At 42.6% G+C, this 14,695-nt stretch overlaps 2 protein-coding genes across 4 annotated transcripts in view; both read left to right on the forward strand.

Moving 5' to 3' along the window:
• The window catches only part of TMEM245 (transmembrane protein 245), an 83,606-nt gene extending 72,094 nt beyond the window's left edge, over nt 1–11,512 (forward strand). For both annotated transcript variants that reach the window (XM_070375151.1, XM_070375152.1), the window contains one exon: nt 5,604–11,512. In XM_070375151.1, coding sequence (XP_070231252.1) covers nt 5,604–5,649 — 46 coding nt within the window. In that variant the 3' untranslated portion in view covers nt 5,650–11,512. The remainder of the gene's footprint in view (nt 1–5,603) is intronic.
• Nucleotides 11,513–12,112: 600 nt separating this feature from the next.
• The window catches only part of CTNNAL1 (catenin alpha like 1), a 58,225-nt gene continuing 55,642 nt past the window's right edge, over nt 12,113–14,695 (forward strand). For both annotated transcript variants that reach the window (XM_070375156.1, XM_070375157.1), the window contains exon 1: nt 12,113–12,366. In XM_070375156.1, coding sequence (XP_070231257.1) covers nt 12,226–12,366 — 141 coding nt within the window. In that variant the 5' untranslated portion in view covers nt 12,113–12,225. The remainder of the gene's footprint in view (nt 12,367–14,695) is intronic.

The raw sequence follows: 14,695 nt of genomic DNA on the forward strand, positions 1-14,695 counted from the left end.
CAGAAGAGATTAAGAAGAGGTGGCAAGAATACACAGAAGAACTGTACAAAAAAGATCTTCACGACCCAGATAATCACGATGGTGTGATCACTAACCTAGAGCCAGACATCCTGGAATGTGAAGTCAAGTGGGCCTTAGAAAGCATCACTACGAACAAAGCTAGTGGAGATGATGGAATTCCAGTTGAGCTATTTCAAATCCTGAAAGATGATGCTGTGAAAGTGCTGCACTCAATATGCCAGCAAATTTGGAAAACTCAGCAGTGGCCACAGGACTGGAAAAGGTCAGTTTTCATTCCAATCCCAAAGAAAGGCAATGCCAAAGAATGCTCAAACTACTGCACAATTGCACTCACCTCACACTCTAGTAAAGTAATGCTCAAAATTCTCCAAGCCAGGCTTCAGCAATATGTGAACCGTGAACTTCCTGATGTTCAAGCTGGTTTTAGAAAAGGCAGGGGAACCAGAGATCAAATTGCCAACATCTGCTGGATCATGGAAAAAGCAAGAGAGTTCCAAAAAAACATCTATTTCTGCTTTATTGACTATGCCAAAGCCTTTGACTGTGTGGATCACAATAAACTGTGGAAAATTCTGAAAGAGATGGGAATACCAGACCACCTGATCTGCCTCTTGAGAAATCTGTATGCAAGTCAGGAAGCAACAGTTAGAACTGGACATGGAACAACAGACTGGTTCCAAATAGGAAAAGGAGTACGTCAAGGCTGTATATTGTCACCCTGCTTATTTAACTTATATGCAGAGTACATCATGAGAAGCGCTGGACTGGAAGAAACACAAGCTGGAGTCAAGATTGCCGGGAGAAATATCAATAACCTCAGATATGCAGATGACACCACCCTTATGGCAGAAAGTGAAGAGGAACTAAAAAGCCTCTTGATGAAAGTGAAAGAGGAGAGTGAAAAAGTTGGCTTAAAGCTCAACATTCAGAAAATGAAGATCATGGCATCCGGTCCCATCACTTCATGGGAAATAGATGGGGAAACAGTGTCAGACTTTATTTTTCTGGGCTCCAAAATCACTGCAGGTGGTGACTGCAGCCATGAAGTTAAAAGACGCTTACTCCTTGGAAGGAAAGTTATGACCAACCTAGATAGCATATTCAAAAGCAGAGACATTACTTTCCGAACAGAGGTCCGTCTAGTCAAGGCTATGGTTTTTCCTGTGGTCATGTATGGATGTGAGAGTTGGACTGTGAAGAAGGCTGAGCGCTGAGGAATTGATGCTTTTGAACTGTGATGTTGGAGAAGACTTTTGAGAGTCCCTTGGACTGCAGGGAGATCCAACCAGTCCATTCTGAAGGAGATCAGCCCTGGGATTTCTTTGGAAGGAATGATGCTGAAGCTGAAACTCCAGTACTTTGGCCGCCTCATGCGAAGAGTTGACTCATTGGAAAAGACTCTGATGCTGGGAGGCATTGGGGGCAGGAGGAGAAGGGGACGACAGAGGATGAGATGGCTGGATGGCATCACTGACTTGATGGACGTGAGTCTGAGTGAACTCCGGGAGTTGGTGATGGACGGGGAGGCCTGGCGTGCTGTGATTCATGGGGTCACAAAGAGTCGGACACGACTGAACGACTGAACTGAACTGAACTGAAGAATACTAGAGTGGGTTGCCATTATCTTCTCCAGGGGATCTTCCTGACCCAGGGATCAAACCCAGTCTCCTGCGTTGCGGGCAGATTCTTTACCATCTGAACCACAAGGGAAACTGTTTTAAGGATATTATTAAGTATGAAGCCAGGTATAATGCCATCATAAGACAAGGAAGATCAGTGTTTGGCAATTAAGCTAAGGTTTAACACCTCCTACTTTTTAATAGAGCAAGAAGTTATTTTTGTCTTTGTAAAATAATATATGAAAATGGTCTCGTAAAAAACCATGACTCCTCCAGACCTTTACCTAAATCTTGAGGACGTCATTTGGAGTATGCTCCCTATCATTCCAGTTTAGGATAAATGCTCAATGAAAATTTGATGAGTTAATAGATTAGTGAAACCAGGAGCAGATCAGATTAAAAGATCTTTTCACTATAAGGCTGATAAAAGAGTATGGGCCATAGTAAACTCCAGCCTTAGAACTTTATTCCAAATTTTTGGAACAGGCAGAATGTACGTAAGTGATGACATGTGCTCTGTCACAAGGTGTGCTGGTGGGGGTTTAGGAAATACATACTCAGCTATCCTGAGCCTCCTAAAGTAAGTTACGTTAGTCAGTGCATGCTTTTCATTTGTAAACATCCACAATTTACTCTTTCTCTGGGAAGCTGGGAGTCAACAACTCTTGAGTTGTTAAATCAGAAAAGACTTAAGCATTCTCATAAATGGATTAAAAAAAAAAAATCTCCTTGAAAACTTCAGGGGAGGCAGATCCAAAATATTTTCAAGGAGCCAAGAAGATTGCAAGTGAGAAATCACATCACACAATCCCCATTGCAGTCAAAGGAACTGTAAAATGTTCACAGCAATCCTGTATCCCCCTAGTCACATGAGGCCCCATTCCACCTTTTTTATTCTTGAGAAATTCTACCACTGTGGTTCAAAGGAACGTAACAATCCTTATGGTTTGGGAAAGAATACTATATTTAGATGGTTTAGGTAGGACATTTACTATTTTAAGAAATAATACTGTCAAAGAAATACCCTGGCAGTCCAGTCATTAGGACTCTGTGCTTTCACTGCTGAGGGCCCAAGTTCACCCTCTAGTTGGGGAACTAAAATCCCACAAGCTGTGCAGCACAGCTGAAAAAAAAACACTGCTGATGCAATTTTTATTCCTTTGTTTCTTCCTAATCTAGAGGGTTACAGTTTTATGAGCCCTGTGGATTAGTTAGTGCTGTGGCTTTTGATGAGACCAGGAAGAATTATATCTCTATCTCTGGGTTTTGGAGTTTGTTTTCCAGGAGGTAATTGAGGTTCAGTTCAGATCAATGTTACTTCTATAGGGTTTTACACACACACAACACACGAGGTAATTGAGATTCAGTTCAGATCAGTGTTACTTCTATAAGGTTTTAGACACACACACACACACACACACACACGAGATAATTGAGGTTCAGTTCAGATCAGTGTTACTTCTGTAGGGTTTTTCACACACACACACACACACACACACCATCACTACCCCAAACATCTAGAGAAAACATACTGTTGGGATGGAAAATACTTAATAGCTATTTTCCTAGCTTGCTTCATTGTGTTTTCTTTCTTCTGAGTCCTTCTGGAGGCTTTCTTGGCCTGGAGGCAGAACTGAATAGCAGGTATGAATTTCAGGGTTACAGCTAAGCTTACTTGTCAACAGAAAGCAGTCACCAGGCCAACCACAGTTTTGATCTTATTTCATGCATCTTTGCCCTGAGGCAGCCGTTTTCATTCATAATTTAGGGGAATTGAAGAGTTAGAGATTGAAGCTTGAAGGTATCTTAGAAATTTGAAAAGATATGAAAGAATGAATTTAAAAACTTTTTGGTGTTGGAAAATGCTTTGTAATACTGATCAGTTTTTGGTTATTGGTTTTAAAGATATTCCAGGGCTTCCCAGAATTGAGTGCTACCTGAATTTCATATAGTCTGGGACAACTTGTAGCTTTAGCTGTACACAGCTTTACCTGTACACAAATGTAGGTGAGACTGTGAAAAAAGAGATATAAATAAATGGGTAGGTAGCTATCTAGAGCAATGATTGTGGGGGAGGAGGGTGAGGCTCCCCTCAGGGGACATTTGGCAACGTATAGAGACATCTTCATCATCACAGCTGTAGAGAGTAGGAGCTGCTAAACCTCTCACAGTGCAGAGTGGTCAGCAGTGCAGCTGTTGAGAAACCTTGATTAGATAGATACAGAGATAGATGGATATTAATACATATAAAAGGGCTTCCCTGGTGACTCAGTGGTAAAGAACCTGCCTGCCAATGCAGGAGACGTGGGTTCCATCTGTGGGTCGGGAAGATCCCCTGGAGAAGGAAATGGCAACCCACTCCAGTGTTCTTGCCTAGGAAATCCCACGGATAGAGGAGCTTGGAAAGTTATAGTTCATGGGGTCGCAAAAGAGTTGGAAATGACCTAACGACTAAAAGACAACAATACATAAAACGTGTGTGTATAAATCTTAGTTTGGGGGACTTTTTCTCAGTATAAAAATTCATTTTAGTTCCTTGACCTGTTAGCATATATTCAACATGGTGAGTTCAGTCATGTCATATATAATCCCTTTCAGAGACACAGGAACCATAGCCAGGAAGCTTACCCCTTCCTCAAGGCTGTTCCTTTGGATGTAGAGCTGTGCTAGTTAGAGATGTGCTTGAGATATAAGAGGCTTCCCACACCATCCAGTGAAAGAGCCTTCAGATAACTGAGCAAATGTAATCTCTTTTTTTCTGTATCATTTGACTTGTGCCCCACTTGACATTTGAGTACTTCCTATGTGATGCTAAAGGGTTAACCTTTATTTTACCTCTGCCTGCCTGTCTAACCCTGCTAATTGGTGATATGGTTGTAAAGGAGCAAAGCAATCTCTGTCTAAAAGGATGGTAATAAACTTGTGCTTCGTATCTGTATCATTTAAGATGGATTTGCCTGTATTATAACCAAAAAAAACCAACTCAAAAAACCCCACCACCAGTAGAACTTTAACAGCCAGAAGTTTATTTCTCTCTTGGCTGTAAGAAGTACAAGGTAGGCAGACCAGGGCTTGGTGTGTCTGTTCCACAAACATCCATGCCAAGCTTGACTCCCCACCTTGATGTTCTGTCCACCTTGGTGTGGGGTCTTTTCATCTAAGATGAATGCTTGTTCATTGATGAACTTTGACCTGGCCATTTGGCTGCCAACAAAGATGCAGACCTGGCTGGATAAATTATGTAGCAAAGGCCAGCTAGCTACTACAGTCCTAAGTTAGGCCCCAATACAGCAGACCCCCTCCATCCAACCCAGTTATTACCTGCCAGTTAGCCACATTCACTTGGCTTGTTTGATGTAGGTCAGAAACAGTATAAGTTCACAGTCATTTGATGAAAAGCCCTATCCCATTTCTCCTGCCCTGAACCACAACACTCAGAGCTGGGACATTGCTGGATCAGTTCTCCTATTTTGCAATAAAAGTTATCCAGTTAGCATTTAATCTTCAGTCTCTTACAGTTTTTCTCTTTAACATCATTGTGTCTACTTTCCAGTCAGCACGAAGGGGGAAAGGTCAGAAAAGATCACCTTTCTCTTTTAAGGACATTGCCCAGAAGTCACTCAACACTTCTACTTACATCTCACTGGCCAGATGTTAGTCACATGGTCATTAGTTTCAAGAGAGTCTAGGGAAACAGTCTTTTGGATAGACCTTCCAAAAAAAAACTAGAGTTCTTGTTGCTGCAGGTTGATAAACAACTATCAGACTTCGAAACAATACTCAGTGAAAATACTAAGAAAAACAGTGACTACATAATGGCACCAAGGCTCTCAACTTATAAGAATATTATATGACAGTGAATTACTGGTTAGATGCTATTTTTCTTTTCTAAGTATCTCTGTGGTTCTATTTTCCCCCTTTTCCTAAAAGCAAAACTAATCATCCTGTCTTTTTTTCTTAAAGGACTTTCCGTGACATTTCTGAAGACCTGAAACCTTCTGTAGACTGACTTGGTTTCCAAGTGCAGTGATTTCTGTAAGGAAATTCAACCTTGACTGTGAGTTCAGCTCAGCTGTGGCCTCCTGTCTGTTCAGCCGCGCCTGGCAAACAGAGCCCAGGACGAGACGCAGGAGCCTCCTGGCCTTCTGTACAGAACGCCTGGACAAGAGAGGACTGGCTGTGGGCTGCTTTGCATTTTGAAGCACAGCTTTAGAGCTCAGAAATGTGGTTTACTCACTTAAGTGTTGCTAAGATGGCTTGAAAAGTTTCAGTTTATACACTGGTATTGTGGCTTGAAATTTTCCCACTTTGGTTATGTATATTATAATACGTATTTATAACTTTTTTTTTTAAGAGCCGTAAACTACCTGCTGTATATAGTGTGATTTTCTCCTGTTTTAAGAAATCTGTCCTTAAACTTTTCTACAACAGTCACTTTTCAATGAAGAGGGCTTTCACTTTTGAGAATGTAGTGGCTTGAGCAGGAAAAATGAGTCTTCTCCCTTCTTCCACAATGTATGGTCCTCTTATAAGAAAGATCAAATCTTCAGTGTAATGGTGGGTGGCTTATTTGAAGTTCAGTTAGTTGTATGTTGCAACCATAGGAGAAGAAAGACTGAAGCTCTTCCTCCCCCTCTCCCTCCATCCTCTATTACTCTATTGCCAAATTTCTAAACCTTGGCTGACCACACTGAAATTACTTAAGTATTAAGCTGCTATTAATGGTAACAATATGATAGAATTCATGTTGTGATTTTTTTTTTTCTTTCCAAATGTTTTAAGTAAAAAAAAATCTCAGGGGCAGCAGTGTTCTGATTTGTGAAATGTCTCTGTTTTACTCTTTAGAATTTGGCCAGTTAGTTACTTACTAGGGTAAAGTTTTGTATCGGTGAGCACAGTGCCTTGCACACAGACTCTAGATGAATGCTTGTTGAATTAAATCATGACTTTTTAAATATCTCAGATATCACAATAACCAGCATACTGCTCTACCTTTTACAAAATCTTTTTGCACATATCATTTCACAGTCACTTCACATCAGCTTTCATACAGCTTCATATTATTTTGTATTTCACACAGATGGAGAAGCTAAGGTTCAGAATAGTGACCAACTCCAAGTCATAAAGTTTAGTAAAATTTGACCTCAGATCTTTCTTACTCCACAGTCTGCCAACTTTGCTATACTCCAATGACTCTTTTAGTATCTTTTTTTTTAAATATAAATTTATTTATTTTAATTGGAGGCTAACTACTTTACAATATTCTCTTTTAGTATCTTGACACAGTTTTTCCAGTGCTTTGAGGTAGAGTCATGTCCTGTTCTATTGCATAGACTACAGTTAATGACAGGGCCAGGACTAGAACCCAGCTTTTACCTTTGTGCCCTTTCCCCTTTGTAAAACAACCTTCAGCCTCTTTCTCTGTCCCCAAGGGAGTATGCAGTATGGAGGAGAGAAGATTCTTAAGTAACAAAGATTTCCTTTTTGGGAAAAACATTTAAAAGTAGAAATCCTTTTTTCTAAAACTTTATTTTCTCATTAAGAAGCATCAGTTCAGTTCAGTTCAGTCGCTCAGTTGTGTCCGACTCTTTGCGACCCCATGAATCACAGCACGCCGGGCCTCCCTGTCCATCACCAACTCCCAGAGTTCACTCAGACTCACTCAGACTCGATGACTCAGTCCATCGAGTCAGTGATGCCATCCAGCCATCTCATCCTCTGTTGTCCCTTTCTCCTCCTGCCCCCAATCCCTCCCAGCATCAGAGTCTTTTCCAATGAGTCAACTCTTCGCATGAGGTGGCCAAAGTACTGGAGTTTCAGCTTTAGCATCATTCCTTCCAAAGAAATCCCAGGGCTGATCTCCTTTAGAATGGACTGGTTGGATCTCCTTGCAGTCCAAGGGACTCTCAAGAGTCTTCTCCAACACCACAGTTCAAAAGCATCAATTCTTTGGCGCTCAGCTTTCTTCACAGTCCTGCTTTCACATCCATACATGACCACAGGAAAAACCATAGCCTTGACTAGACGGACCTTAATTACATTAAATTTATTCTGATATTACTTAAGAAAAACTTGGTCTAGAAAAGAGGCTACTGTGAGGTCTTTGTTTATACAATAAACTATATGCAGATCTCTTATATTTCCTATGAATCCTTCAACAGTTACCGTCTGATAGTCCACCAAGTGCTACATTGGGCATTAATTAACTCATTCTTTCCTTTAATCACTTGTTCAGTCATTCATTCTGTAAAGCATTGATTGAGAGTTTCCCAAACTGTGGGTTCCATGCTGGGCACTATACAGGGTGCTGTAGGGGATAACTCATAAGAAGGCCTTCTCTTACCTTAAATCTTAGCCATATTGTGTGTATTGCTAAAATTAAAAATGTTGCATTAAAAGTTTTAAGAAAGAAATCAGGTTTGTTTTTGTTAATGATGTAACGATAAGTTTACAGCTGTGATTAGCACATATTTATAAAAGGTAAATATTATGCACAATGAGTTAGTGTGCATATACAAATTACGTTCCTCCAAAGTGTTTTTAGCTCTATAAAGTGAAATGGTAAACATATAAACTTGAGGTTAATATATGGTTCTTCCTGGTCATAATTGTTAGTATGAATACTAGGTTTTTAGAAGGGGACTCTGAGCCCTAAGAGAAGAGTTTAGAGCTGTCAAAGTTGGTTCTGATGTAGTATCTCCCTGAAATATCAAGAGCAGAGGTGCCCCAGACTACTACCCAGTCGTATCAGCAAACTTGAACTGTCCCAGTGCTCCAGCAAGACGATCTCAGCATTTGACCCAGAAAGAGAACGTTTCCCTAAAAACAGATAATTGATGAAATATAAGTAGCTTCAGTAAAAACTAAGTACAGAAATCCTGTCACAGTGTTCTGCATTTTATTGCTTTATTAAAGATAAGTTTGAAGGTCACACTCACTACTCAACTGTAAACTGAATGGAGGGGAAAAAAGCTCCCCACACAGTATGCGCCTCTCTCTTCTGAGAGAGAACGGGGCATAGGATTTTCAGCATAAACCCATGCCATGTAAGTCCAGCATCAGTTCCAAAATTTCTATCACACTCTGTTTCTGGAAGTGATCTCTGCCAGACTGCCTTAGATACCAGTTTTATTTATTTTTAAGTTTGCAGGAATTCTTAACACCCATTTCCATTAAAGGTGGTTAGCTGGCAGAGTTTTCCCTTGACTTTTGAGACTGATGCAGATTGACTCTTGATACCCAAGAAGCGTTATTTAAACAAACTGAGTAGCTTTGGAAATAGCAGTTTATTCCACTTGGAGGGCTTGCAGATGAGGTCCTCTGGCTAACCTTGGTCTTAATAAGAACCCGCTGTGACCCCTCTGGACTTTCTAGTACCTCTGGTTCCACTTTGGTTGTATTCAGCATTGCAGAATGTGTCACTACTGAGCCAGATTTACTCAGAAATTCAGGCCATGAGGGGTTAGCCTAGAGCAAAGTAATTTCAGGTGAGCTCACCAGAGCTTTCAACCTCAAGTTTTATAGGAAACTGCGGTCTCCATTAAGGGTATTACAAGATCCTTATAAAAGTATTAGAGTAGGCATTTTGCAGTAGAAATAGCCCCTGGCAACATAGTTCCAAATGTTAGTTCCAGCCAAAGACAAGTATTTTTTTGTTTTTATGTATTTCTTGTCTTTGCATATTTTGCCATCAAAATATATTCATTTCATTAACTTATGCACACATGCATGCTAAGTCACTTAAGTCATGTCTGACTGTTTGCGACCCCATGGACTGTAGCCTGCCAGCCTCCTCTGTCCATGGAATTCTCCAGGCAAGAATACTGGAGTGAGTTGCCATTTCCTCTTCCAGGGGATCTTCCTGACCCAGGGATGGAACCTGAGTATCCTGCATCTCCTGTCTGGTCAGGCAGATTCTTACTGCTAGCGCCACCTGGGAATCCCCAAGAGTTCAGTTCAGTTCACTTCAGTCTCTCAGTTGTGTCCAACTCTTTGCGACCCCATGAATCACAGCACACCAGGCCTCCCTGTCCAGTGTTCAGTAATTATTTTTCAAAATCTCATTTTATTTGGAAATGACCTAGCTAGTCAATAAACTTTCATCACTTAGTTTAGTTACTCCAATCTGGAGAGACTATTTTAGATAGACATCCCTACTAAACTATAATTATTCTTAATAGAGTTTGTCTGAAAGCTCATCTCATTTATATTTTTCTTTTTTAAAGTTTCTTCACTTGAGTTACTTTCCTTGTTGACAAATTTTGCTTACATTAACTTAAGATCTGCAAAAATAATACTCATGCTATATGAAACCACTAAACAGTTAATTTTTGTGGTAGTTTAAGAGAATTATAAACCAACATGTTCTGTCTGCCTTCTGGAATCATAGAAATTCTGTGCTAGAATAGGCCTTGTATAATTAGGTGATCCTGTCATTTAACAGAGAAGGAAACAAGTCCATAGGTTGAAGTGTCTTTTCTAACATGGCACCCGTCAGTGACAATTCGGAGTAGAGTCAGTTCTTTTTTCTCTCAGTCCACTGTTCTACTTCTCTTCCCTTTCCCTCCTAGTTGAGTTGTTGTTGTTCCGTCGCTAAGTCGTGTCTGACTCTTTGCGACCCCATGCAGCTTGCCAATTTTGGGAAAAATGTGTTCCTTATAGCAGTAGTTCCAAAGAATGTTGTTAGATGTTCTAAGTGAATGAAAGTGTATATGGAGTTGGGGGAAGGGACTCTATGGTCAGTTAAAACTGAGGAATGCTGAATTTGTTTCCTTTCTGAAGTAGGACTTCGAAGAGTTTTTAACATGCTATTATATATTGTGGATTTACAAGAGGGGACAAAGACTCTGTTTACGAGACTTATTTGACCTTAAACTATATCTTCATCCTCTTTTTTTCAGAGCATCTCAAAGGACTTGGGGTCCTTTGGGAAACATGGCTTTCAAATAAAAATTTACAGCTCTTTTAGAAGACATCTGTAATAGAATTCGAATGGCAGGCTCATCTACCATGTAAACTGTAATATATCTCAAAGTTTAGTGAAATACCAGAAAAAAACTATTTGCCATTCAGAGCTATACATCAAGTATAGAGATTCTTTTCCACCTATGGTGTGTAAAGTCAGTATTTGTGTTTTACTTTTGAAAGTTTTTCAAAGATCAGTTAGAGTGCAAATGCAGTGGTGATATGTTGACATGACATTTTAATAACGCTTTTGTATTGTACTTTATAGGTTTCAGACTGCTTTCATAACAGCCCTGTGAGATAGGCAGGTATCAAGTATTATCAGATCAAAGCTCAGAAAGGTTTTTTGTGATCTTTCCCTTAAGTTTATACCACAAAATGATGGAGCCAGAATTCAGTTGCAGAAATTCTGACTCCAAGTCCAGAGTTCTTTACTCCACACCTGGTTTCTTACTTTTTATTCTAGCTTTATATTTTACTCTGAAAGCTGTGGTAGCAAATTTAAAACATTGTTTTGGCTTATTATCAAATACTGTTTTTAATGGCAGTGACTCAGAAAATGTAACTCCAATTGTAATTATTCCAAAGAAGACCCTTCTTTTGTGCTTTGCAGTGCCACTTGTCTAGGTGATGGGAGTATATTTCAAGTACCATTTGATTTTGAAGCCACGATTGGATATATAGTTGTTATTGCTCATGTAACTTGTGGAAAATGTATCATCTCTGCATTCTCAGGCAAAGTAGAGATGGTTTGAAAGTAAAAAAGATTATTCAGATATAACCATGTGTCTTTATTCTCACAAATGCTGTTTCTTAGCTTTAACTTGCTTTGACAACCTACTGATGTAACATCTTTGTAAATGTAAAAATATTTATATTTTGAAATAAAATTACTAGTGTTGAATGAATCAAGTGGTAAACTTAGTCTCTGTTGAGAAATTTGATCTTCAGTGAAGTCAAACTTTAATGAATACATCTGTCCATCTCTTATGTCTTTTATCTTGCCTTTCCTTTGGCACCAGTGCGTACAATGAATTTTTATGGAACATGGACAATTTACATAAGGGGAGATGTGTTTGTGAAAGCTCCAGAAAGACTGTAACCTGTAGAAGTCCTTAGGGTAGAAGCCCGTCCCTACAGGCTTGACTCCTGTCCTGGCCTACCAGTTATTAATAGTTTCAATCCCAGCGCAGTTTCCAGGAATCCTGGGGAATTCGGATTTAGGAAGAGTCACTTCTCCGGAGAAGGACAGGTAGCTTCGCTGAGCATGGATGTCCTTGCTCTGGTAAGAGGCCACATGTTCGTGGGAGGCCCTCAGGTATCCCGTGCCTCTGATTTGGCAGGAGCGAGACTTGTGCGGAACCCACTGAAGAATGATGTGGGAAACAGGGTGGGTGGAATGGGGGCAGAGGGGCGGGGCCCGGGCTGGGGGGCGGGGCTGCAAGGCGGACCCCAGGCCGGAGCGCGTGGAGGCGGGGTGGGCGGGGTCTTCCGGGGGCGGGGTCTCGGGCGGCGCGGGTGCCTTACAGCTGCGGCGGGCAGGCAGGCAGGCTGGCTGGCGGGAGGCGGCGGGCCCGTAGCGGCGCAGTGTCCCGGCTGCGCGACGGGCTGAGTAAAGGCCATGGCCGCCTCTCCGAGCCCCGCAGGCGGTGGCGGCGCCGGGGCAGCGCACGGCTCCGGCCCATCGAGCTTCGCCTTCGACTCCGGACTCGAGATCAAAACTCGCTCGGTGGAGCAGACGCTGCTGCCGCTGGTTTCTCAGGTAAAGCGGCGCGCGCGGCCCCTGATCTTACCCCCCCGGCCGCGGCCCGCGATGGCGGCGGTCGCTCCCGGTGGGGGCCGGGCCGGGCCGGGCCGGGCGGGAGGCAGCCGCTGCCCCACATTCCGTGCCGAGACTGCGGCGTCGGCGTCTGGTTGCCTTTCTGGGGCTTGAGGACTGGCCTTCGTTGAGGCGGAGGGAGTCTGGACCATCCGAAATCCGGCTTCGGGGCGGGGAGACCTGTGCGGACCGGAGTCCGGCCGCAGGTGCGCCGCCAGGCTTCCCTACCCGAACCGCCCCGAGACTGCGACTCCGGCGGCCCCCGGCCCTGCTCCCGGGGAGCGGAGGGGACCCCCGCGGGTGCTCCGCTGGCGCTCAGGGGCCCTCCTCGCGGCCGTCACACCTTTGCATCTCCAGTCCCAACCCGGACTGTAGCCAGTCTGGCTGGCGCGTGCCTCCGAGTCCAGCGTGCTCTCCCTAGGCCTTTGTCCCTTCCCCGGATCGTGTGTAAGTCTGCTCCCCAGTCGCCCATTTACCCCGGGCCACCCTTCCCCTTAACCTGCCTGCTCACTTTAATTGGCTTTTGCCCTGCCTCGGAAGGGTGAAGTGGAGGACCGCCTGATAGTTAATCCGGGTACACATCTTTTTGCCAAATCCCATTTGGGATGTATGGTTTATTGAATTTACCGGTCACAACAGAAGTCTGGAATCAGCTAATTGACGCGCTTAGCTTTAGAGAATTTTTTGTTACTGAGAGCCGACTTATACGAACCCTCGGGGCTAGAATTCCTCAGCTAGGTCTGTTATGTGCCAAGCACTGTGGGCAGTGAAAAATTCTGTGCCTTAAGGAGCTCGTTGAATGTGTGACTCACAACTCCTTTGTAACGTCTTGATGATTCACATTCATATTGCCAAGATTTTCAAGGTAGAAGGAATCTTAAAAGTTATCTGACTCTGAATTTTAAAAAATTTTCTCTTACAGCATCCTTGACATCTGGTCACCAGGGCCCTGCTTAAACATGCTCAGTGATTGGGCCTGTAGCTTGTCCATAGGATTTTCAATAATCCATCCCAGCCTGCAAATATTTGATAACAGTAGTCACACATGTCCCATATTTCTGTTATGCTGATTAAATAAACAGCCCCATTTTCTTCACCTGTGCGTATTTTAGCCTGGCTAACAGAACAGTGAATAACCTTGATGCTGTGTGTGGGCCTTCCCTTCATTGTTGGCCAGAAGCACTGACAGGTGGGATGAGTTGAGGATCAGTTAGTGATGTCTGCATTGCCCCCTCCTACAAAAGAATACCATTACCACCACCAACACAACCACAACAGAAAATGAGAAATACTGGAGTAGTTTTAAGAGAGAGTTAAGAGAGTGGTATTTTATCCATTTAATAATAATAATAATCCAGATAGAATGCTTACTATGGGTGAGACTGTGTTCTATGCACTTTACACTTATTAGCCCATTTAATTCTCATAAATCTTATAGGGGTAGATGTTTATTTTCATTATATGAAAGAGGAAGCTGAGGATAAGGGACTTGTGGGACTTTCACCCTGTAAATGTCCAACTGGGGTTTGCACCCTGACAGCCTGGCCCCAGAGTCTTAGCTACACCGTATTGTATTTGTTGTCTCTAGAGATTAGAACCAGGGTTCTTGCCTGGAGAATCCCAGGGACGGGGGAGCCTGGTGGGCTGCCATCTGTGGGGTCGCACAGAGTCGGACACAACTAAAGCGACTTAGCAGCAGCAGCAGAGATTAGAAGACGTGATGAGGTCAGCTAGTAGTAGGTCCAGATAAGAGAGTCACAATGGCAAAACAAGGTTGTTGTAATCTGGGGAAATGGTAACATTTCACACTATCACTGCTAAAAATGTATCCTACAAGTTCTGCATTGTGTAATTCAGGGGTAAGAGAGGGTGGAGAGAGTAGGAGAGTGGAGAAGGAAATGTGCATTGGCTGCTGAGAGTTAACTAGAGGTCAATGCTAACTGGGGAAAATATGGGCATTTTTTTTTTGTTTTTCCTTCCCTGTTAGAGGCTAATTCAGGGCCATAGCTGAGGTTCTGCATCCCATATATTATGTGTCCACAGCTATATCTTTAGCATTATTATAACTGATGATTAACCGTGAAAGTGAAAGTCGCTCAGTAGTGTCTGACTCTTTGCGACCCCATGGACTATACAATCCATGGAATTCTCCAGGCCATAATACTGGAGTGGGTCGCCTTTCCCTTCTCCAGGGCATCTTCTTGACCCAGGAATCAAACTGGAATCTCCTGCATTGCAGGCGGAACTCAACAACAACAAAAAGTTAAATCTT

The sequence above is a fragment of the Bos mutus genome, chromosome 8 (assembly GCF_027580195.1).
Source record: "Bos mutus isolate GX-2022 chromosome 8, NWIPB_WYAK_1.1, whole genome shotgun sequence".
Lineage (NCBI taxonomy): Eukaryota > Metazoa > Chordata > Mammalia > Artiodactyla > Bovidae > Bos > Bos mutus.